Genomic DNA, 27,162 nt, shown 5'->3' on the forward strand with positions numbered 1-27,162 from the left:
GGGAGAGGTCAGGGCATTGGATAATCAAAGAACGAAGCATGAACTAATTGATTCGCGGTATTCAGAGAACTTCCTCCAAATTACAAATATGGATTAATCTTCGACTCTTTTAATTAGAAACTGATATAGGAATTATATGATGTGCACGCTATATTGAACGTGAGGCAAAGTTGCTATCATTTTAATAGGGGTTAATGATGGCACAATCCTTATTCCACGAACTCCATTTGGCTTCTCGGCCTTTTGACTAAGATCATGTGTAGTATCTGTTCCCTTTCGAGGGGAATGGTGATACACACCCGACTATGATCACACAGTCACAGTCCCGATGCAAGGGGAATGGGGTTGAGAGCGGATCAGTCGTTCGGGAGTTTGATTTTCGTGCCCAGGTTCTTACCTGGGCGACCTTTTCTTAAAAAGTATTATTGGCTAAGATCATGTGTAATATATGTTCCCTTTCGAGGGAATGGTGATGCACACCCGACTATGATTACACAGTCACAGTCCCGATGCAAGGAGACTGGGTTGAGAGCGGATCAGTCGTTCGGTAGTTTGGTTTCGTGCCCAGGTTCTTTTCTTAAAAAGTATTATGAAAATCGCTTCTCGGCCTTGGGGCATGAGGCCAGGAATAGCTACCTGGAATAATGTGAACGGTAGGCCAGTAAGGTGTACAAGCCTGATGCCCATAATGAACCGCATACCCGAATAGCGCAAGGTTGTGCGCCACCTGTATTTCCCCCGCACATTGGGACGAGGCCCTTGGCCACCTGTTGTGAACCCTTGATCAACAGCCAAAGAATTCATGCACATTAAAACAACGGAAGTTTTATTAATCCAAATATCGGCCGAGACAAAGAAACAGGTAAAATGAAGAAATGACGCAATTGTTACAGTTTTGAGCAATATTATTATTAAATTAAGAAGTTTGTACGTTAATAAAAACAAGCAATACATTGACATTGTAAAACAAATGCGATACAAAATGAAAAAGATATACACACACATTTACCATTAAATTAAGGGTCTTAACGCAGTTTCCTGCGCTCAGTTTAGGCAGTCTGTTATTTTGATTCTCAACTCTCATAACACTGAAGGTCATTAGTTGACTTAAGTTTACTTTTCTTGAGAATAATTTTGACAATTTTGGACATCCAGGTGAACAATTTCCAGTAAACGTATATACCAACTCCCTTTAAGGGATCGCCGCGTTGTTTTACTAACACGCAAAAATTACCTATGAATATTGTGGAACATTCTAGTTATGAGTTGAGTTTTACATGGATGGAATACACCATTCCTTTACATGAGGCGTAAACCGTTTGAATAAACAACACAACACAATGACGTCTCTGTCACGAGTCACATAAGTTCGCATTTATATGGATTTCATACACCACGTAATAACACATGTACATTAAATGTATAAATATTGGTAGTTATAAAATAATATCAATAATAATTAATTACCAGAAAGCCAGTTGGCTATGTGATTCCTTGCCGTACAATTCGCACAAAATTCCACATGCCTATCTGACTAATGTAGAGCAAGTGAGTTAACAGTTGCATGTCAACAGTTGCATTAATTTACATATATATCAGTCCCCCACAATAAAAGGTAAAGAAAAGGTACCACAAAAGTAAGCACTGACTAGACTATTGCATGTATTTCCAGAAGATTTAGATATCTGACGATAATTGTCTATCTCACTTGTGGCAATCCATTTTAATTTACATTTCACGATGCAATCAATACTAAAAGAAGAAAATCAGTGAGGCAATTCCTCGCCAGCGAGGAAACCTTCGAATATCTGAAATTCTTTCTGAGTTCGAAAGACAGGTGAGTGAAAATTTGTAAAACACGACTGCTACCTTCTTACCGAGTCATTATCGTACAACATTTAGCTGAACTGAGCAGTTCCGCGATATGCACATTAACTTAGAGCAGTTGGTTGACTTTCATAACTTAAATGGTATGTACACAAATTAACGAAAATATCAACTACCCGAGTTTTAGGCTAAAAGATTGGTAAATCGACGCCAACTTCTGAAATGGTGACTTCGCTCGTAGCAATGTATTTGTGCTCCTGCATTTGCTAAGCGATCAAAAAGAAACCATTTCGTCGACATACACATAGCCTACACTACAGATTGCTTACTGCTCAGTTTGGTCAGCCGTTACCGGAAGTAAGATGAATACGATCACGTGACCATAAAATTTGGAATTTGAAATGAAATTTAATGAGGCAGATAAATGAAAAGATGACGTTTTCAAAAAAACGACAGCTTAGAGAAATGTCCAGAGGTAGCCTAACAGTATTAAAGCGTTACTGAATTGGCGCTTAGGATATCATGTCGTATTTATTTTACCTTATAGGCTATGACGCTCAAAGCTTCTACCACCAAACATTTCTGCAAGCGGAATGTACGACCATGATTCATGATATTGGACTTTTTGTAAACATCACTGTCATACATTCTGTTTCTTTATTCAGAGTTATAATTACCTTAATGCAACACACGCACACACACACAAATGGAAGGCAGGGTTTATTTACAAATGTTAACTATTTACAAAGAAAAGAAAATGAAAAGTTACAAAGAGATAATACTAAATTAATATCAGTTCACGGGTTTTCAAATTCCAAATTTATCCTGGACATATTCAGAACAAATGCTTAATTATGCACACACGGAATTCCTTTAGATGTTGAAGACAATTAAACAGCTCCTAGCTCTAGTGAAAACTTACACAACTCCTAGCTCTATTGAAAATGACACAGCTTCTAACACTATTGAAAATGACACAGCTTCTAACTCTATTTTGCATGAAGTATGTGGTACCAAAGAAGGAGCGGTCCTCTAATTCCATGCACGAACTAACTTTCAAATAATTATCAACTCATTAATTAAAAGAGCTGGACAATTTACACATAATAGCGTGTGACGTCATCTCCACGCACAAACAGATAACCAATGAGTGAAGATTACACACTAAGCAACGTGATAGATTTGAAATTATCTAGGATAAATTTTATCAATATCCCACGGTAAGAAAAAATGGTGTCGTAGTTGCCGAAAATATACGAAAGAGAGTTGTGGTCATTTATGAAATGATCACAACATCTATCATATAAACATGTACTTTTTTGCAACTGTTCAACTGCTAAAATTAAGATTATAAACCACAACCACTACGCTTTGCGTATTAGGAAATAGTGTCAACAAGGCTATACAGGAAGCTATAGTTTTCAACACAAAGAATAATTTTCTACATCGAAAATTAGAAAAACTAATTCGAACAGTTCTTTAAATCTAAGAAAGGAAATATTTAGTTTAATGGGTATTTTAAGTTATATTTACAAAGTAAAAGTAGAAAACAAAGTTGAACATTTAAGAAAGCGATGGCTAGTACTTGGTGGAGGGAATAAACGAATAAAAGGCAGATAAAGCAAAAACTGCTTCTGTAATGTACAACATAACATTGTAGAATTAACGAAACAGCACTATAGAATAACATTTACTAGAGGGTGATTCCACGGTAACATTGTGACGCTTTGGAAGAATTTTTTTACATTTTAAAGTGCAAATATTAGAGACAGGGTAAAGGTTCAGCCTCAGTGCAACTTTCAAATATTATAGCATTCAACTAGATAAGTTTTTTTTTCAAAGTTCCCTGAAATATAGGAAGAATGAATATTAATAAGTGGGGTAACAACGTGACGCTATAAAAGATATGTTTTATTCCCCTTTGTTTTATAAAAAAAGGTAAAACTTTTGAGCTTTTAGAACATTTTGCTGTTTAAGCACTATGAGTGCATCTTATAGACTCTCATCTTTAACATTCCAATGAAAAAAACAAAACATCATTGACTAGTGATAAAATATGTCATAAACAAATCAAAGAATGGTAACAGCGTGACAATAATCTTGTGTGACATTTGATTTGTAACGTCTTACTCAGAAATACAAATATTTTCGTCAGCCAATGCATTACTACCATGCACTAGCTAATGGCGTACTTGCATAAAGCAAGCAAAATAGGAGGTAAATGGGCGCCGAGGGCGCTATATATTATCCAAATGTAGGTCACGCTATTTCTGACAAAAGTAACAACGTGAACTAATTCGTATAACTAATTAACTTTGATTCCTTTTCTTTCATTTTTGCATGGACGCTATAGGCCTTTTGGAGGTTTAACTCATTCCTTTTTGAATATTTCTCAAAATATTAAGTATATATGATTTTTGGATAACAGCTTGACATTTGAAGGAAGCGATAATTAGGTTAATTAGGTAGCAGCTGAAATGGAACGCAGAGCAAATTTCAAGTTATTTATGATATTTGTCAATGCAAGTATTACACATAGACAAACCTGCAGAAAGTTTAAAAATTATTGGGTTAACGTTCGTAAAACAAGCTTGATATCAACAGTCATTCTGTGTCAAGTTTGATTATTTTATTCTGTGTCAATTTTGATTATTTTAATTTATGTAAATTATCTTTGTATAAAAATGTGTGTCAACCATCAAAATTTAAAAACAAATATCATATCTGAAAAGTTCACACCTGTTAAAAAAAAAATCACAGCTTAAAGCTTTGAATTTGCAACCAAATTTGTTGACCTGTAACAATTTTGAAAATAGGGTGGTCATGTCGTAGATTTACCATCAAACTGATAAATTCCTTGCATTATTGCATATACCAGCATCATAGCCAATAGGGATATCCGTTGCCTGGGTTCATTTCTGCACCTCTCCCCTAACCTTCACACACAGTTGCAATTAAATAGAATAGGATACTTGTGTAAACAAAGCAGTCTACATCAAATACGATATATCCTTGCCATCTCTTCCCCAACCCCTCCCTACCGCGCCACTTGCTCACCTTAATTCATAGCAACGTACGAAGGTTGAAATCACGTGTATGTTTCAATGGTAACGAAGAATCGGCGTTTGCGCTTACAGCGTCTACCGCTGGAATAAACTTAATAAAATTAAGAGACAGGACGCCATGAAAATGTTAATTCTTAAATTGGTGGCGCTATTTGTGCCATCATCAGTGGTGGTCTTGAATGGGAAGTATTCTTGGATGTCGCCATCAGACCCTTCCAGTTCTAGGTCTCCAACTGCACATCCCATCCAGTCAACATCGAATATCCGAGGATATCCTTCATCAACACTACCGCGGTTCTCATCATACCGCCAATACCGTCTATACTTCAGAAAGTATGTACTGTATGAATAACCTGTTGAGAAACGAACAAACACAAGCTATGAGTCACAATCGAAAAACTGCACGGATTTGGCTTTCGTTCTATACATAGGTTTGATACATAAATATACGTCAATGGCGTAGTGAGGAAATGGCACATCCGACCCCATTTGAATTAATCATTAACTAATGCGTTAACCTGTTCATTTCTTCCAAGAGAATGTCGAGTTCAGCAAAGAAACACATGATAGCTAAATAATAGTTACTGTGCCACTGAACACACAAGCTGCATTTCATTTGCATAATAAAAGTCAAAGAAACTTTGACACAACAACATTTTTAGATTTTAGATCCTCCTGCAAGCAGGAACTCGCGAGGAAGCCATCATTGGATTATCAAAGCTGCAAGCTGACCAGTCAGTCTCTTAGATTCATATTTTAACGTCCATGATTATGAGTTTTCAATTGTCAACAACTCTGTAACTGGACGACATACATTAATCTTGGAGTGACTCGAACTCGGGACCTATAATTGAAAGGCACCGGCGTTAACCACTGAGCTAAAACTCATTATGAAAACTGGTTTTCGTTTTTCAATGCTTTACGACAGGGGTTCTCGATTGAATTTCTACGATGGCCAGAGATAACATTGATTGTCACAGAAGGCCACTATAATACCATACCATACTTTAACGTACCATAATAACTAGCCTGTGAGTAATGTACAGTGTTGGCCGGTATAGTAAAAGGCATCAAGGGCCGATAAACCGGGACAGTGCAGAACTGTAGGCTGGTTTCAAATCAAAACGATCTACTTCTCATAGTATCAATGTTATAAACATTTTAATGTCAACAAGCCGTTTATTAACGTTGCAGTATGACTGTTGAATATTCAAGAGGGCACAGGGGGTGTGAGGGAGTGAATTAAGTATTAATTAAACATATTACTACATATTTAAGGTAATAAAAAGGGACATACCGTCATAATGTCTAAAAGCAGCAAACAGATTTCCGGGCACGCCTTTCCATCCCTCTCTGATCAACTTCGGGTAGTCAGCATCAACTTTCTTCTCATATTCATCATAACGCCAATACTTCTTTCCTTTGAAGAAATATGTCTTCCCAGTATATCCCCATGGCAACGCAGCATCGATATCATCAGGCAGTCCCAATTCACTGATAGGTTTTGGAAATCCTTCCCTTGCTTCAAGGTTATCATACTCCCAGTATTCCGCACCTGTAAAGTACAAACAATATATATATAACAAAATCACAAAATTCCCATAATGAAATAAAATATTGTCAGATAACTTTGTTATTAAGTTATAAATTGCTACAATTTTGTAATGGCGATTATGATGTAAGATTTAAAATGCTAGGGCAAGTGTGTACTTAAAGTTATTTTCTATAGTGGTGGGGTTATACTGATGAAACCTAGTTGGGAGTGAGGGAGGGATGGAGGGAGGGAGGGGCGAAGTACAGCTTGGATTAGAGTCTTCTTGGCCCTATGTTATCATGATATCACAGTATCATTATTTTTGCACTCTCTTTGTCATAAAGAATATAAACAAAAAGGTTCAGTTACATATTTAATGGCTTGTGCTTTTCCTTTCGTATTGGAAATAGGCCAAAATATCATTTGCGGGTAACATGCAATGCTAGTTTCTCTCAAAGATTGGAAAATTGCCAGAGCGATATTTAAGTAGCATATATCGTGCACCACCAAATTGCTTTGAAAGAAAAAGTAATATCCATATCACCATATCTCCATTACAATTTATGACCCGTCTAGAAGTGGGTATATAAAAGAAAGGCAAGGGTATTATTCATCCATGTACCCCGCAAAGTAATATAAATCTCACCATTTCTACGAAAACTTATCGGAAGAGGTTGGCAGATTTATTACCGATACAGTTTTAATCTCGAAATCATAAATTAAAGAAATATGTCGTTGTATGTTCGGGAAGTAATTACACAGTACAGTGTCTGGATGTACACAACTTATATACTATGGCATTGCCCGTGACAATGTTATAGATGTAATGGAAGCAGGACACTTCGCCCAACAACCATTTCGCCCAACTGCCATTTCGCCCAACCTTACCATTTCGCCCAACCAGCCTGGTCATTTCACCCAACCAGCTTGGTCATTTCGCCCAACCAGCCTGGTCATTTCGCCCAACCAGCCTGGTCATTTCGCCCAACCAGCCTGGTCATTTCGCCCAACCTTGATTAAATATGATACTTCAAAAGGAAACGTTCGGGAATCGTCACAGGATACGAACCGAATATTAAGGAAACTTGAGGATCGATCAGTGTGTTAGGGGTTAGGTTTGATAGTAAACGTTCGAATATTAAGGAATATTAGGAAACTTGAAGTCCTTTACTTTGTATAACTTTAGTAAGGAAACGTTCGGGAATTGTTAGTCAGTAGGATGGATCAGTGTTTTAGGGGTTAGGTTTGATAGGTTTTTATGAAGAACGATTCCCCCTTTGTTTGTATAATAACATAACTTCCATATAATAATACTATAACTGCCAATAATATAACCCAAAATAAATAAAATTGAACTAGTGAAATAAAAAAAGAAAAGGTTATATTATTCCACAGCGATTCCCCTTTGTTTGTATAATAATATAACTTCCATATAATAATAATATAACTTCCAATAATTTAACCCAAAAATAAATCAAATTGAACTAGTGAAATAGAAACGGTTATATTATTCCACAGCGATTCCCCTTTGTTTGTATAATAATATAACTTCCATATAATAATAATATAACTTCCAATAATTTAACCAAAAATAAATAAAATTGAACTAGTGAAATAAAAAAAAAAGGTTATATAATATTCCACACCGATTCCCCTTTGTTTGTATAATAATATAACTTCCATATAATAATAATATAACTTCCAATAATTTAACCCAAAATAAATAAAATTGAACTAGTGGAATAGAAACGGTTATATTATTCCACACCGATTCCCCTTTGTTTGTATAATAATATTACTTCCATTGTATGCGTAAACGACTAAGTAGTGTAATCCTCCCATTATACCCGAAATAACTGCTCAGACTCCGATCGATATCGAGCGGACCTCACTTTATTTACCTATTACGAAGTAACCTTACCCAAAATAAATCAAATTGAACTAGTGGAATAGAAAAAGTAGTATTATTCTGACTGAATATTAGTAAAAATAAGGTTGGGCGAAATGACCATGCTGGTTGGGCGAAATGACCAGGCTGGTTGGGCGAAATGGCAGTTGGGCGAAATGGTTGTTGGGCGAAGTGACTAGAAAGCTACTGATATACCATGTCACTGCTGACAAATAACGAGTGTGAATGACACTGTACCTTTATATAACAATTGCTGAGAAGCTATGACACACTTCAGTAATTACTTGTGACTGTATGCTTAATAACGAACATTTCTTTAAATTAAGACTGCCACAGGAAGAGTAATTGGCCTATGAAGGCATCGCTATGGTGATAATCATGACAAAATCACAGTCACTTACCAAGAATTGTCCATTTTACAATTGATTAATTCGCGGAACAGGTATATTAGAAACTCACAAAGTGTGAATTAATATAACAAACTGATTCAGTGGCCACATATTACCATCATACAAAGATACCGTACTACACAGAAATTTAAGAACATGAAATTAAAGAATTATAAATTTAAGAATTAAGCTTTCGTTGTTCTACCAAACCTTCTCCTCCGTCTCCTCTGTGTAATCCCTACTCCAAAAATATTAGTTACCCATCTCCCTACCTCTCCCATCTGTCCCACCATTATCCGCACGATCAGTTTTCAACCGAGGGTAGTGTTTCTTTAATTTACCTTATAACAGAGAATCATTCAGCGCGTCCTAATATTTCCAACCAATTGAGTCACCGTTTACTGCACATCATTAAATAGATGCCATTACCATAGTTAATTACTGCACATCATTAAATACATGCCATCACTATAGGTAATTACAGATCAATCAGTCAGCAGGATGTAATTCATCATCGCTTATTTCGAAAACAAAAACACTTTCTAGTCTCACCTCGTGTTTTGTAACTATTTTATGTTTAGGCCTGCTTCTTGACTACGTTCGACAAAAAAAGACATTGCCCTTTCATTAAAACCTTTCATCTGTTCATAGCAACAATTCGCGTTTGGTCAATATTTTTACCAAATCTAGGGAGTATCATTCCATATAAGATTGTAAAAGATGTAACCAAAATGAACTATACTATCGCTAACGAATAACTACTGCTTTCGATGATTTGGATTTCGTCGCCATTTTGTTTCATTGAATAATGACAAACGACATACAGCCAGCGACTAAATTTCACAGTAATTTGCCAAATCAGGTAAATTAAAACCAACATTAAAATACTCAATTTCCGAGAGGACAATGCACACAAGAGAGGAGAAGATATCTTTATCTCATTTATAACCATTGAGCTGTTAATACCAGCACCCTGATTAACCCACGTGACTTTGTTATGATTGGAGTTAGCTTAAACGAGTCAAGCTGTTGTCTTGACATCTATGGTGCCTCCAAATAAACAGTCAGTTCTGAGTTATCAGTTAAAACTTTTTATCTTATTACAAGCATGCTTTTCAATGGTCTATCATCTCCTTATTCTCCAGTGTATTGTGGGTTACCAAGCATGCCATCTCGCACGGTCATAGAATGTTGTCATAACAACAATGTGTAGTTTCACACTACGCATGAGCAGGGACAGCTGTAACAACTCCAGGTAAAACCGCTGTAATTCTTAACACATTACGTCACACATGATAACAGTATTACTTCATTGAACCATGGAGGTAATTGAACTGTCTACACGGTATAGACCGCACACTAACATGATTTCGTAATTTTTGATCGGTTGAGATAAAGGGAAAGAAAATAACGTTTAATTAGAACTGAGGGATACAGTGATATCTACAACAGTATATGCCATATCTTTACATCACGTCTGCTACAACAAGTACGTCGAAACTTAATATGACACACGGTACGGGTTCCGACTATCCACTTCCAGCTACCCTCCCTCTTCGAACTCAACACCCCTACCTCTCACTCTTTAAATTGGCATAAATGTGTTTTGGATGGTCAATGAATAGTCAATCAGAGTCACTGAACCTGTAATTGTTCGTTTGTGCACGGGTTGAGGCTGGTTAAGTTTTTACACTATTTACTGTAACAGAAAATCTTCATCTCTCGCTCGCTCGCTCCCTCACCCTCCACCCCCCCCCCCCCTACCCCATTACACACAAACACATAATTTCGGCTCCGTCAACGCACAACACTCAAGTAAACGCTGCAGTGTGACAATGAACGTACTATGGTAAAGCAAGGATATAACTTAACTATTGCATCCACATGGGAACTTTTTCGATGCCTTCCTTCTTCTTTAATTGATAAAGAAAGCACTTGCACAAATTGCACAATCTCTCGTCCACAAGATCAACCACTTGGAGAAAGTAACCGATATGGACAGCCAAGTTGCGTAGCTATTCCGCTCCATTTACATTTGCTTTTAGGGTTTACTGGGCCCACCGTATGTAGGCCTACATATTATTCCAAATGTTTCAGAAACACACGATAACGATGGACGAATTCACTCTTCGGATTTACCATTATTCATTATATGCAGCTGAATTAATGACAACTTACCTTTAAAGAACATGATGGTGCTATCAAATCTCTCGTAGGATGCATCGATATTTTTGGGTAGATCTTTAAAGAAACTACTAATCTTGATTGGATAATTTTCCATCGGTTGGCCCAAGACCCTCATTCTCCAAACGTTTGATCCCTGTAAATTAAGATGTCAGTGATAACGTGTCTGAAACATTTCATAAAACCGAAAAGGTCTGAAGATTAATTCTGTAGGGAACGTTTTTAAAATATATTATTTCATATTTGTATCTAAGTACTTTGTCGTTACATGATGCTGTTTTATTGCACAAAATACTCAATGAGGAAACTCAAATTGATCTTCCTGCCCCTCACTGCCCCTCTTCCCCTTCCTGCAAAGAAAGAGTATATGTTCGGGAGGTACCTATAACTAAACGTTAATCACGCGGCAAAGGCTAAACAGTTTATTTGCCACTTCTCGTTATTTATAGACCAGGTTGATTCATGCACTGTTAAGACTTAATTACTAATTGGGCCAAAGGCGGAATGTCCCATCCATGGAAAACAAAATAGATCATGGAATAGAAATGTAAAGAACGTTGCATATAACGGTTTACTTAATCTTTTAAATAAACACTCTGTCATGGATTGTAACTTGTAATTGCATTTCCCACGTTCTATGTAATGATATTATAACCAGTACTTCACAGACATCACATGAGATAAAACATTTGTGGTTTCCGGGAATGATTACATACTTCCTGTGTGAATCACATTTTTCTCTCCAACCACATGATAGTTAAAGGACTATGTTTAGTTCTATTTCTAACCTAACATGATGTAGAACACCCAAGATGATACTCTGGACGGTGAAGCTTTGACATTGAAAACTTACTTCAAAATGTATATATCAACGATACAAATACATCTTAATGCGTATATCTCGATTACTTATAACCCCTAATTTTATTTCTTGTCTTCAGAAGTACTTGCTCGCTTTCGTAAATATAAAAAGAACAATTCATTTAATTGAACAATATGCTATGTTTAGTTGCAAATAATTAAAAAAAAGAGGACAAAAAAAGATAAAATTCAAACCTTAAACAAGAAAATTTCTCCTCTAATGGATGAAATAGCATCATAGACCTTGGAACATCTATCATCACCAGGCTTAGGAGGGGGGAGTGTAACAACAGGTGGTTTCTCTTCTGGTTCATTTTCATTTGGATCGTAGGGCTTCGCACCTGAAAAAAAAGATTACGTCACGACATCATATTATTGAAACCACAAAGATATTTCATAGCGTTAAATGCAAGGATGTTTAACTTGAAGACAATCCTATGTAGGATAGGCAAAGGGTTTGATTGAATGTATAAATAATCCTAAAAATAGCACAAAGAAGACGCAAATAGTTGGTACTCAGGTATTCTTAAATTGGGAGTTTTATTTGTTATTTTTTTTTCGTTTTTTCGTCACCGTCGTCTTATATAAAGGGCACTGATGAATTCAACGGAAAAAACGTTTCCATTTCTGGTTCATTTTGGATGGAATGTGATATAAAATTTGGCAATGCCAAACGGAATTATGACTTAAATGTGTATATTCGCGCCGGTCGTTAGGAAACCATTTGTAAATTTACAAAAAAAATGACATGAAAATAACCCTTGCCTTATTACTATGCCTCGTGTATGTATAGTGAAATAATTGCGCTATATATAGCGTGTGTTCCGGAAAGAACATTATCTGACAAAACCGAAGTATTTCCAAAGTGCAAGCCGTTGGTTGCAAAATGATATACTTTATTAGCATATGGGATTAAATGAATATTATATTCCTTAATTTTACCATAGAGGAGTTGGATCCCTAGCTGGTCATCATAGGGTAGTCTAAAGTCGGCCTTGTATCCACTATAGAATGGCGCCATCAGTGCTGAAAGATCGGTCGAATGACCCAAACCGAGGCTGTGACCAAACTCGTGGGCAGCAACAATAAATAAATCAATTCCTGAAAGAAAAAAAAATAATAGTAATAAATGCTTGTAGAAACCTGGAAATGGAATATAAAGTTGCGAAGACATTGGAAGGACAACTTAAAACATAGTCTACCCCTGAATGTCGACCACAGAAAAAATATCCTTCCCCGTCTTAAAACTTTTACTGGTGGTAGCCTATATAGGTTCCAACTGTGATTCGACACCAGGAAAGAAACACAAAAAAAATCTCGCAAATCGGAATTGGGAAAAATCTTTGATCTTGCTGAAAATTAATTTTATACTGAACGTCAAATATATGCCAAGAAATAAAGTTATGTAAAATAAAATGAGATGCTGCAGTGAGTGTTCAATGTTTTTTTTTTACATACACACACACGCACTCTCTCTCTCTTTCTCTGGAATTTAAATCCATAAATTACGTAAGAACCTGTACCTGCATCAGTATTGACCGTAAAGCTTTCGTAATCATCGAAATGGGCGTCGCCCTCAAGACCCCGTAGATATGGATCCGGGAAGAACGCATGCGCAAGGGTACCGCCCTCTCCATCGAATGGGTAACCGTCACCGTGATCGAATATCGAAAACTTCAGGTAGATGTCAGCAGCACCGGTATATCTCTCGGTAAATGTGAGAGGTGTGATGTCACTCCACACCTGGAAGGCTTTCTTGATGGCGTGTACTTGGTCCGATTGGGACATATCATTGGTATAACTTAGGAATCTTGTAAAAAGAGAGGATAATTTTTGGGGGTTAAAAATAATGTCCCACATTTTGCAAACACATCAAAAGGGTACCATTATATAATTCAATGATTCTTGATAGTGGGTGTAAAATGTCTTTCTAGGAATTAGCAAATTAGCTAAACAACAAATTAGCTAAACGTAGAAATATTTGAGCGCAAAACTGAACGTGTAGCCTGAACTGTCATTCACAAACATTGTTACCCCCTCAGGTTGTTGTACTGAATCCCTACCCTCACAGAAGGCCGCCCCTTCTTAACCAATTTAGGTGTTCAACAGTATTGCGGACATGCTGCTCATCTACCACCTCTTCTCACACCCTAACACCCCCCACCCTCACCTTCCATTTGGAATTTTAATCAAATTTAATAACAAAGACAATAGAATATATTCTCACCTATACGTCAGATCCTTCTTGCCCCATTTCAGCCCGGAATGAGCGTATCGCCTAGCCCTTATCTGTCCTGGTCCACCGCGTGGTTGTACATCGGGGATACCACATCTAGGTTTGTCCAGGAGTTCTTTAGTCTCTGCTGAAAGGGTACCCGTCTCTCTTAATCCATACATGGATTGGAATGCTCGTAACCCTCTCGAATACTCTTCCTGCGTTCTTAGTGTTCCTGCGTCAGGTCCATTTGCTTGAGCATATCCATATTTTTGTAAATAGCCCTAGAAAAGGGAAAAAGAAAGAAAGAAATATAAATGAAAACTACATTATGTATATAAATACTCCAGTTTGTTCTACAAATATGTTGAAAACTGTAACTTACTTGAGTAACATACTTTATGTATGTATTTATGTATGTACTTAATGCATGAATGTATATATGTATGTATGTATGTATTTATATGTCACATGGGCGTCGATAGCCTGGTCAGGCCCCTGGGACAAGTTTCTCGCCTGACTCGTCGCTTTTTGTGTTCTTCATAATTCAATGGCAATTCCATGGCACCTTTCATGGGTGTATGACATACCCTTGACCTGATACAACCTTGGTCAATACATATCCATATCTATATCCCGCCCCCCCCATTGAACCCGACCACCGGGGCTGTAGCCCTCAACCCTGTTTTTTTTTTCGTCAGACGTGAGTACACAACCTCATTAAACAAATTCAACGTATCATTATACACTTGTCGAGAACAGCGTTATATTTGGGAAGACTGGCGTCCTGTGTGAATGAAACATGTAAACTGAAAGTTTGGAAACAGAGACCTTTTATGAACATGTGCATGTCATTGTTTACAGCAATAACAATGCAAAATACATGTTTTTTCTTTCTTAATTTGTCGCTTGCAAACATTGACATACCCTTTAAAAATAGCATACCACATGAACGTTTTGTTGTGCTTGCGAATAAAACGCTTGATTGCAGATGACGCACGTGTACTGAGTAACCGATATTTTATTTCTTGTGATTCAAACCATGGGGAATTAACCCAATATCCGACAAAAAAAATATAGCTGTTATATAAAACCCTTCTTATATACAGTGGCACGGTAAAAAAAATTGGTTTTAATATCAATTTGACAAAGAAGACCCACGAAAATTTCAATTCCGACTTCCATACATTTTTATATTTCAAAATGCAACCTCTTTTAATTATCGGATGAGTAAGACAAACTTTAGTCCGACAAATTCTCCAATGACTCTTCTTTCGGAGAAGCTGTTTCGTCATCATGACTAAGCATGCGCATACCGACGGCATCCATTGGATTACAGAGAGAAGACAGATTACTCAACGACTATTGGTAGTTCTCCCAGACTATAGACTAATTCATTAGAAATCCTAAATAGGTCTGTAAATCTATGGAGCAAGATGTGTGGTTCTGGTGAGCTGACGTCGAGATTATAACAAGCCTTTGCTCAGGAACAAGAGATTGATTATGGAAACACTTTGCCGTGGAATTTAATATTCCCTGGTGACGTCAGAGATCTGTCTTTCATCTGCAATCACTAACAATTGGTAAATGGATGCCGAGGCAAATTGTATAATTTGCGGGTATATATGTCCACTACAGTTAGTATCAACGTTACAACACTCGATAAACTTAATTAGCGAACTTACCAGCATAATGCGTCTGGCAACTTCATATGTTAATTCCAATTATGCCTAAGTAACAACAGTAATGCTATCACGCATGCGCAGTTCATTAGCATGACGAGTCATGTTTCATTTCACATAAACTGAAGAAGAAAACCACAATGGGAACATTTTCACGTAGCAGCCTTTAAGAAAGGAAAACGGATCATATTTTGTCATCTGCTGATGACCTGACATGACCTTAGACCATATACTTAAAACTTTTGTACTATAGTACGGGGAGCCACGTGTGAAGAATGACATACGTCTATGTTATACCAAAATGGAGATTTATATTGTTCCAGATATGACGGTAGTTCCAAGATCCACTTAAAGTTCTTCTTGAGTGTCTCATGTTATGGCAACCTCTCTTATCTCGTCTGTCTCGTCTGCAGGAATATCGGTCGATATTATCCTAAATGGAGATTTATATTGTTTCCAGATATGACGAAAGAAGGCCTAACATGATTGACCAAGATAAACTTTCTTTTCTATGTAAGCACAATTTTAATACCACCAAAATTTAACAAACTTACAGTACATAGCTAACGGGTATTTTTAACGTTCTTCTACAATTGCTTGAGCCGTAGTCTAATATATGACCCTCTCTGTTTACGACGAGATGGCTGTCGATTGCTTCCGAGGAAGGGAAACTAACTTTGGTGGCGCGTGTCATCCGGGTGCCGTCTGCTCCTAATTGTTATGGAAGTATTCCATTAGCGTTTACAACGATTCGTTACAGTGCGGGGGCCGAGAAGTCCTTATCTGGTAAAGCTAGGTTAATATAACCTATCTGAACTTATATGAGTATCTCCACGCTATGTTCTAGGCCTCAGTATAGATTGTATAAGACTGTATACTATTAACCATGCAGTTCATGCCTACGTAACCCTGGTATACTTTCTAAGAACCAGAAAGCCAGTTAGCTTTGTGATTCCTTAATGAGGTACAATTTCTTCAAAATTCCAAAATAACTATCTGACTAATGTAGAGCAAGTGAGAGAACCAGAAAAGACTTGTAGCAATCCCTTGTGGTGGTTATCAACAATTTCATCACTCATAAGGATTATACAGTATAGAATTTGAAACCAAACTGTTTCACTATTCAGAAAGAACTGTCTTCCTATGTAAAATATAGACACATTTTACCAACTGTGAGCTAGCAAATCCCTTTAATAGTTTTTGGGAGTTAACATGACATTGTTCATACAGTTTGAAACATTTTTGAGAAAATAACCAAGAAAACAACATGCACCTTGTATTCAATAAGACGGATCCACATACCAAGTATATAAACTTAATCCATCATCAACTTTTCAAGTTACCGTGTTTACAAGCAAGTATCACATACATACACACACGCCATCATCATCACAAAGATTCTTTTAGCCTCCAGCAAAGAATTAAAATCACCCAAGAGAGATACTGCGAACGACCACCAAACAGTTTGATAATTTGACCCATTCTCAACCCCAGTCCTCTAACATCGAGACTGTAACCGTAAATGAGCATGACGATGTTATAAATGTCAAGTGAGGTCTAACGAGACCTTGTGAAAAGGGAATAGCTCATTAAACATGACCAGGCTGAAAGATTGGAAAGAGCTCCATTGCATACTGTTTACTCATGCATGATCATAATATATGCAGGTTGGTAAATGTTAACACGAAAGCAGCTGGCGATAATGCAGAGGGAAGCCGAACTCCTCCATTGTGAATACAAGCGACCCTATACGAGTAATTTCATCCATCACAATGAATGGTTTCAGCCAGACATTTTGGATTGTATGAATGTGTCCAAAATAACCCAATAGGCATATACTTTATGAGACTTATTTAATTATATAATACACTCATGGCTAGATCTTGCCTGCAGTTATGCAGCAACATAAATAAAGGCAATCATGAAATTGAGTACAATATTGCAAACCGCTGTAGAATTTTTCTACTGACAGGTCATTCTGGAGGTGACCCTAAATCATGGAATTACACCTTAAATTAACCTTTCAGACGTGACAAATCCCGCTACATAATTGAGTTGCCCACACAAACCTACAGGCCTTCGTGTGTGCCATAAGCATTTGGTGATTGCGTTGACCGTGTGGGAGCTGTCGATATTAAAGGTTAGAGAACTGCAGGTACACTATTTAACTTCCATGGTAACAAAGCAGGGATCTGTCACCTAGCGGTGAGTCAAGTATAACAACAATATGTTAGTTGCAGGTGTTGCTGGGAGCGAAAACACCAACGTTTACACATGGAACACCCAACGTTTAAGCGTATAAAGCAATAATACAGATCATAGACCAGAGAGCTGTCGACCATGCACATATACGCAGGTGCGTATATACACCGCCCCTTCCCCACCCCGGACGGGTAAGCCACATTTACTATTGTTGCAACATGTCCAGAAGGCATACTTTATTACTTTTAGAAGACTACCTGAGGGCTTATATAGATCATGGGATAGGTCAAAGTATAAATCCATGCCACCTGACATTGAAAAAGACAACGACAATATTCTTTTATGTTTCACGCCCTCGAGATTTATAAACCGCGACAACCACAATGTAACCGAAGTTATAATACAGTAATGTGTGGTTTTCTCTGAAATACCTTTCCCCTTACTACGCTATCATAAAGATTCAAAATATCTCAAAGAAACAGGAAACAAAAGTCGTTGGTTAACTAGAACCCAAGACTTTCTTTTCAGTGATGACGAAGGGTATACAGGAAATTTGTCAGATTTGTAAAGCCCCAGAATTAACCGTTGAACAGGTTGAACATTGAACCTGTGGGGGGTGTCAGTTGAAGATAAATTTGGCTGGAATAAATTACCTTTACGAGGAGGCTATAATCTGCCTAGGTTATATTGGGAAGAGAGGGGGGGGGGTTCGAGGACCGGGTTGGTACCCGGGGTCAATTCTCAGCTGGCTATTTTTATGACAAACGAATAGATTGTTCTTTAAAAAATTAACGCATGTATCCTGGGGCCCATTAATTGAACCGGGTACCGGGGTGTGTAGTCAAGTTTGAAGTTATACCGGTATGATAAAGAATGTCACTATAGAGCCAGAAGTTTGTTTCAAATATCTGTCGAACTTCTTTCACGTAGCCTGACAACAGTACAGTATTTCATTTCTACCTCCCCCCCCCCGTTTTCCCCACTCTCTATCTCTTTGATACTATTGCTTTCTAATACCGTATAGCTCTACTGTGTTGATATACAAAAGTAATCGAATTTACTATTTTTAAAGTGCCAGAGAATACAATAACATTTTTAAAACATTTCTTGAACACCCGATTCAATGAGTTTATGAGAAACTTTGCTTCACATGTTGGTCCATCCAATTTGCTATACTGACACCATGCCCACAACCAGTAATGACTAAACCACAACCTTCTTTAAATAGGGCACTGTCCTAGATAACACTTCGCCATAATATTTCATCTTCTTCTTACAAATGTCTAGACGGGAGCCCACGGCAGCATTTTTAATCAAGGTATGTTTATTCCCTGAAATGGAGAGTCGATATCATTATAACATCCACAGCATATGATATACTTTTATCAAGCGATATATTCTGTACGTTAAATAACCGTACTACACTGTATAATTAATGGCTTGTGTTATTTTGGCTTGTATTATATTCATACGCATGTAGGTGCATTCCTTTCATTCGACCAAACGTGTCACTTTTCGAACCGTTTACATATATGGGGGGAAATCAATTTGCTATTGCAGACGTGTGCCAATGGACTTTTGTATGACACTATATGTTCCCAATCTAAGGGTATACTAAAGAATACAATACAAGTTCAATAAAAGGTAAATAAAAAGGCGTGCGTACATGCGTTCTTCGTTATTCTCAATTGACATAGTACAGTTGAAACTATATGGACACCGTCATCAGACAAACCAGAACTGTTGTCTGGACAGCTGGATAAATGTTTTATGAAAATGACACGAACGGAATTGTCGATAGTCTCACACAGACGACTATGTTTTAGTACGTTTTGGCGTCGGGGGTATGGTATGGTACGGATGGTTTAGGGACCGATAGTGGAGGTGAGGAGTTGGGTAGAGAGGAAAGTTGAGTGTGCGATAAGGAGAAGGGGAGGGAAGGGCGATTAATAGTTTGAGAAATTCTTTCTGATTAAACCCTTGGTCTTCCTTTACGCGCTCTAGCCTTTCACGAATTTTATCAAGTGTCTACAGATGACACCACGACCACGAATCACTGTTGCGAACCCTTACCCGTCTGTAGACTTTCGCATACAATGACGTCAGAAGACGATTTGACATCAGTAGTCCTCACTATATGTGACCCCCAATGGAATATTAGAGACATTTCATTGAAGCTCAGTCAAGTAGGCTATAGGCTATGTACCAATATGTACATTCAGTGGAAACAGTACACATTCCACGCAGCCTAACAGCAAACACTACGCGTCGATTTAGAAATTAATGAATCATGTCAGTTCGTTCAATTCAAGCAGCTAGGGTAAACGTTAAATGGTTAAAGCATGGGATCATAAGCTGTCATGCATTCGAACGACACCCCTCCCCCCTCCTCACAGCCCTTAGTATAGCCTAAATATTCAATGCTTTGTCGAAGGATCGAACGTCGGTCGACACGAACGTCGGTCATTACGTATAACGTCGTGTGGGCATCAGAATGGTACGATACCTTGAAATTTCTGTTATCCAATAGTCTCAACAAACCAGATCTCCATTTATCCTTTTCGGGCTCGAGGAGTAATAAGTTGCTTCAATACAAACGTTACATTCTTTCTTTCCTGTTTCTACCCTGTTTTTACCACCTACTGAACTTTAACCTTTAAATGCCAACGTACTCCCATTCTTGATTATACAGTTCTTTTTAGTCATTACCACCGGGAACCTCGGAGCAAAGGGGGTCCTGGACTGGGGAGGCAGATGGCTTAACTGAGTCCAGTTTCGATTCTTCTATTTGTACTACATAACAAAAATACTTCGCCTTATCGTAACTCCTGGTTAGCAGGGAGCCAATCAATTAACCTTTAACACATCACGTGACCACAACAATACATAATGAAATCTAAATCAATTTCATGTGTTCGCGGGCCACCTGCTATTTGTTTTATGTTAAATTTTGGAATCATGGGGCATCCATGAATCATCACAGCTATATCGTCTTAAAAGGGAGGGAAAAAACGTTTCGATCTGACATGTGTCTTAAGTTTAACAAACTAAAATATAAGATTTGGAGTTGAAACTACCAGGAATCGTCAGAATGTATTTATCCAAGCAACGGAAACAACTGATACACACTAATATAGCAGGTAGTTAGGGGACTTCAAAGATCCACAGGTTAGCCTAGATAAGAAACTTTGGATCGCATAAATAACTCCCACCATTACTTCAACATTATATGCTCCATGGGAGTTTGCATTTGCTATAGACTTTCTTCCTACAAGCTTATTGTCATAAACAATCATAATTTAATTTAAATGACAAGCTTTAATGTACACTTTACTTTAATTTTGTATGATTGGTGTTTGCGCCTTGATCGCCCTTCACTGGGTGGATACGTGTGCATTAGTCATCGTCGTCGTCATCATCATCATCATCATCATCATTCATTGTTGTCATCGCCATCGTCGTCATCGTCATCATCATCATCATCATCTTCATCATCGTAAATGTCTCTCTGATGTTACGAACACAACATTATTTAGCATAAGAACAATCGGCGTCTTCTCCTGAATATATAGTCTCCGTGCATAATTCACCATATATACTGCACATGGATAGAAGTATACTTTGTGCAGGGAGCTGATATAGAGTAGCAGCTCCCTGCTCTGAACAACCCAAATTAACAACAACCCAGAAACAACCTTGGACTAAACCAACTCAAACGGACCAAGGATCACTACAAACCTGTTTTAACTGAAAGAGTTACAAAAGATACTCAGCAAGTCTCTAGTTTTGTCTATTCGGTAAAAACAGGGCATTTCTTTTACTTCTTTGCCATCTTTGTTATCAGTGGAATGGCAAGGATTCAATTACGTCACAATACCTTGTCATACGTGATTGCGTTCCACTAACCGGTGATAACTCGTTAAAAACAGAATCAATAAGTACTGTTGCTGTTTATATTTGTTTACTGCGACAGGGGATTCTCCATATATGGTTATATTATAGTGAGATGTACCAGAGCACACCGTAGTCATAATAATACACAAAAGATGACCACGGTTTAATTGTACGTTAACTGTAGGGTTTGTATGTACTGATGACGTCATACTTACTCTACCTTACCCTTTTGTTTCTACATTATTTGCTGTATTTAATCTTCATTTTTATTGTTAATAATTTCAAATATTATTATTGGTGCCGTTGCCGATGCCTTTTGGCATTTGTTTGTTTACTTGTTTGTTTTTGTTCTGTTCATTTGTTTTTCCTGTCGTCGTTGTTGATGTCAATAAGTTCCTTCCAGTTATTTCTTAGCTGCTGTTTCCAGGTAACTTGTTGATCACTGATTCAGTGAAACTTGTTGAAAGCTATCTAATTATATGTGATAATTGTAATTATGTACCATTGTCTTATTCGCTTCTTTGACATTAACAGTGTAGAGATAAATCCAAGCTATCAACGTGTAGGAAGGTCATGACCCGTAACACAAAAGCATATATAACTCACTGAGTAGACTGTATAATTATATATAGAGAGAGTCAATACTCGGAGCAGACGCGACACGGCGATTACTCATTAATAATATTTGCACATTCGGCATCTCATAATATATATCAGAAGGTTGACACAGACGTTTACAATCTACCCTGTATATGATTAAAGAGTAGACTGTGTTACCAGTCATAGAACCTTTACAATTATTGTCAAATAGGTGATAAATATTGCGCCTTGACAAATGCCATTCACTACCAACATCCGATGGTATGTGATACGACACATCGGTTAGCCTATGGCGTAGTGTAGTAGGCTTCAGAAGTAATAAGGTTAGAATTAATAAACTTAGCTGAACATGCCTCTTACTGTCTGTCCTTAAATAGCGCTGCTGAGAACATGCATTAATCTTTCTGTGTAGTATTTTCACAGTTGTGTGCTTCTCTCCTAAGATGCCGTCCGTTGTGTTCGTTTGAAATTTGGACTGCCTTTATACGGACAGTGCCTTATTATGCTTGAATTGAGGCAGTTATGTTCATTGAGGCCTACAAGGTCAAGAGCAGTGACAAAGTACCTCTGTGAATACTCCCAGGCAATTGTTTCCCTATATTTTCGGGTTTAGCATGCTAAACCGTAATAAGGGGAGGGTGGATTTGGTAGTACTAGTAGTACGTTAGGGTTCAAAAGGGTGTGAATCTCGGAGGGAGTTAATTGGGGAATGAAGAATGCATATTAATAGATAATAGTATACTTCTTATGCAAGTAGAACTGGAATCCAGATAGCAGTCCATCATTGCTTAATTGTAACTTTGACATTTCATTTCACTGAGTAGACTACATTCCAGATAAGAAACAGTGATGTCGTCAATCATTATTGAAGTAAGGCACGGGCACAGCAAAATGAGAGCAACCATTGGGTGTGTACAGAATTCGAGTAGTGAAAACTGGCGCCGGCGGCGTCAGTGCGAACGCATGGCAAGAAGCCATGGCCGGCGTTGGGTCCGGAGGATCACCATAGGGCCCCAGACTGGCCCCTGGTGTGAGCCAAGGGGGATGCCCATGTAGCTTTGCGGTTTTCATCCTTTCCAGAACTTAGATCAGGGGTGCACAAGGGGTGCACCCACCCCCCCCTCCTCGGTCGTCAGTGAGAAAGCCATGAGAAAGCAATGGGACCTTCTTTAGATAATAAAGAATACTTAAAGAATTTCTGGAATCTATCATACAGACAACTGAGTAAATATATACCTACTTAACCTACCTCTAACTAGAATGATCATGTTTCCTAGTCTGGGTTAAATCGCAACGGTAATATCACTTGTATTGTACAAGACATAACATTAAACGCTATAACGTTGTTGTAGATCATGCAATTACAAGAGGACGTTCCAAAAAGATGAGCTGAAGTCTTGGTTCTAGATCTGTGTAATATATGTGTGTAGGCCTATATCTAAGTTGTTAGGTTGCCAATGACTTCAGACTCTTATACAACATATTATTTCAAGTCTTAAAATGCATGGAACCAACCCTTTTTCTGCTTTATCTCAGCTACACTATTGATAGGAAACAAGCACTAAATTATTTCGAAGCTGAACCACGGGGTTTCTAGATAAATTGACTGAACTACGTTACATGTATTTTAAGGTTTCATGGATCTTTCCTTACAATAAACTAAACATGACAACTTCTCGTTACAAGAGCCAAACCAAATGTCTCATGACGATTCTGTCATGCGTATTGATAGTTTCATTTACAAATTCGAAACGCAAAAAAAAAAAAGATTAAATAAAAACATAGACGACACTTTGATCTTCTTATGAGGATGTGGGATTTGTAAAATGTTTCCTGAATGCTAGCATGGCAGTCATTGCCTAGTCAGTGAACTAGATTATTATGATAGGTCAGACTTGTACCTACTCGTGACACTTACGTAGTTCTTCAATCCGAGTGTCATAAGGAAATGAGATAAGAAAATACATAAATGGAAATGTAATTAAAGGAGTATAAATAAGGTATGATGTGTTTTACGAGTAGGAAGACCTATAGGCTACTCATGGTGATGTTATTATTACCAGCATTATATATGTAAGATGATATTATCAGGTAAAAAGATGACAGACTAAATATTGTCCGAACTAATTAAATCAAACCACATAGTGTAATCCAATGATATCATACGTAGTAAGAGCCTAACCTTCCCGACGGATACATAGGCCTACACCAGAGAGGTTTAGGTAAAACAGTTTCGGCCTAACTATGTATATGATCTCTTGTCCCTGTGCCGCGTGATATCTCATGTATATTAAACATGCTAAAATTGAAGTTTGGAGTCACGTTCCCTTCTTGACCGACGCTTACGTTTTATTAATTATGAAAGATTTTTCATTTTTACATTATTCTTTATGAATGGACGGATCAAGAACCGCCCAGCAGGATGCTATCTTAGCGTTTACGGTAACTTTGGAACGCGATGTGAGTATTCCCTCACAACTAAAGGTCGTTTAAAATGTCGTAAAATTTAAGCAAACTTAAGTCCTCCCCACCCCCCCCCCCTCCCCCTATACTCGAAGTTAAGATTTATGACGGATAAATGCATGCTGACCTTATTTATGTAACGTGCAGCTTTATCAGCGCAACTATTGTTCATATTAAATATTACGAAGCTATATAAGTAGATTAAAATATCGATATTCAATAAATCACCCTGACGGTTTATAAGTGACCGGAAAATGAGTCAGTCGATCGTGTCTATTGATATTTTAAGTGGTCGTCTTGTTAATAAAGGGAAGTAACATTTAAGGGGTCTCTTCAGTTTTTCATCCTGACCTTGTTTTTACCGGTCATTGTACGCGATCAGAAGTGTCTTGTTCATGCATGGAATAACAATAACTTGACCGGTTGACCGCAAGATGTACCAGCGTTCCTTGCATATGTTTCTAGGATGATCTGTACACACGTGCACGTTATAGCAGCGAGCAAATTACAACTTCCTAGCTTAATTATAGTGTTTCAATATACGCTGTATCCATACGCATACGGTCTGGTCTATGTACAAGTCATACATGAGGTAACACTAAAATAGAGGTATGCTCATTAAATGATTCTAACGTTGCAGAATCTTAGGACCTACTTTTTCAAAATATTCTTTACACTTTTTAGATATCAAATTTCCAACGTATGTCTGATATATTCGGTTTCAAGCTCTATTCATTCTAGCTTTTCATTATTATTTTAAAAAAATGAGGTGGGAGGGGATGGGGGTGTCTTTTCTACTCTCTCTCTCTCTCTCTCTCATTCTGAGTCTTCAGTAAGAACCATCAGTGGATAAATTGACCTACAGATTCGTGATACCAAAAAATAAACGTTCCATATACAACTTGAAGGGAAAGTGGTATGGTCGTTATAGCAGGGAGCTGCTACTCTAACGTTATAGCATATAAGCCTAATACTGCTATAGGCCTAAGTCAAAGTAGACCTTGAGACCAATTGGTTAGAATAACACTCCATCGGTTACAGTCATGACAAATGAAAGTAAACATTGTACTCACGAAATACTGAGATGAGAGAGCCGCTGGGCCATCACCATCTTCTCCCTCGGGCTCCGTTTGAGCATTTGCACTTGAACACTGTATCGCGACTATAAACGCTAATGCTAAGGTTCTCCACAGGTAACAAGTCCTTGCTGATACATTACTACACTCGGTATTAGTTCTCGTCATCTTAATAATTCCTTCTGGTTTAATCTTCCTCCAAAAGGTTCTTCCTCTGATCCACAAAGACACAGTTCTTTCATATATATGTGCCAGGGTATGGTATTGGAAATGAAATGTGTGTCATTAAGCCCTGAAATAACGATCACTTGAGTCCTTTCTGTGTGTGTCCTGATTTAGTACTGTGCGGAATCTTGGCAGTGCTGATATGTATTAACTATTATACACGAGAACTGGCCTGTGATAAACAGTTATTATGTACGGTGGCTTATTGGGGACCTCATCACTTGTTCACAAAGAAATTATTTGATGCAAAGAAGTTGTGACACTGTATATGCTTCTACAATGAGAATTTTATTGCTTGGCGTACGAAGAGTTTAAAACCTACAACTTAAAACGTAATAACGTGTTAGAATATAGTTATGCAAAAACGTTTACACAATCTATACATCTATGGCATTTTGTCTTTGTTTTTGGAGGGGGGTGGGGGAGGGGGGCTTTTCTTGTTTTTCACCTCTTTTGTTGTCGTTATACTATAGGAGTATCTAACTTCTCACACTGTGGTTCATAGCAATGATTGGTTTAGTTTCATCTACAATTATTAAGAAATGTGGATAGCGGTGGGTATTTTAAAAATATAAGTTGCGATTGGAAGCGATTGGAGTGTCACTAGTTGGGCAATGAAAATTTTAAAATTTAATCGTGAACGTCCGCAGAAAATAACAAGTCCAGTGAAGGATGATCAAACTTATGATTTTCAATAGCCGGTGGACGGTCCAAAGAATTAACCACTTAACTGGTACAATAACAAAAAATGAACATTTTAACCTGTTAACCGTCAAAAATTGAATCGGTTAATCCTACTTTTACGAGAGAATTTATATAGCTTTTGGTTCATATTTTACTATACTTGTTTTTTCTTCTTTATTAAGAGGATTACACTGGCTACCAGTCCCAATCAAAATTATTTTTCAAGATACTAACACTATCCGTTTATTGTTTCCGTATGCCCGGTTTATCACCAATGTATTTATCGGAGCTGTTATAAACACAACTCGAGCATTGCGCTCTCCTTAGTAGCGTCCAATCACAATAAAAACCA

The 27,162-nt window shown here is 37.6% G+C and overlaps 1 protein-coding gene across 1 annotated transcript; it reads right to left on the reverse strand.

Moving 5' to 3' along the window:
- Positions 1-884: 884 nt before the first annotated feature.
- LOC139980696 (matrix metalloproteinase-18-like) lies at positions 885-26,259 on the reverse strand. The gene is made up of 8 exons (XM_071992532.1): positions 25,899-26,259; positions 13,997-14,268; positions 13,293-13,579; positions 12,712-12,870; positions 11,965-12,110; positions 10,903-11,044; positions 6,190-6,447; positions 885-5,245 (listed from the first exon to the last, which is right to left on the reverse strand). The coding sequence occupies exons 1-8, from the start codon at positions 26,067-26,069 to the stop codon at positions 4,968-4,970; spliced, it is 1,713 nt and encodes a 570-aa protein (XP_071848633.1). The 5' UTR covers positions 26,070-26,259; the 3' UTR covers positions 885-4,967.
- Between the last annotated feature and the right edge of the window lie 903 nt (positions 26,260-27,162).

The sequence above is a fragment of the Apostichopus japonicus genome, chromosome 15 (assembly GCF_037975245.1).
Source record: "Apostichopus japonicus isolate 1M-3 chromosome 15, ASM3797524v1, whole genome shotgun sequence".
Lineage (NCBI taxonomy): Eukaryota > Metazoa > Echinodermata > Holothuroidea > Aspidochirotida > Stichopodidae > Apostichopus > Apostichopus japonicus.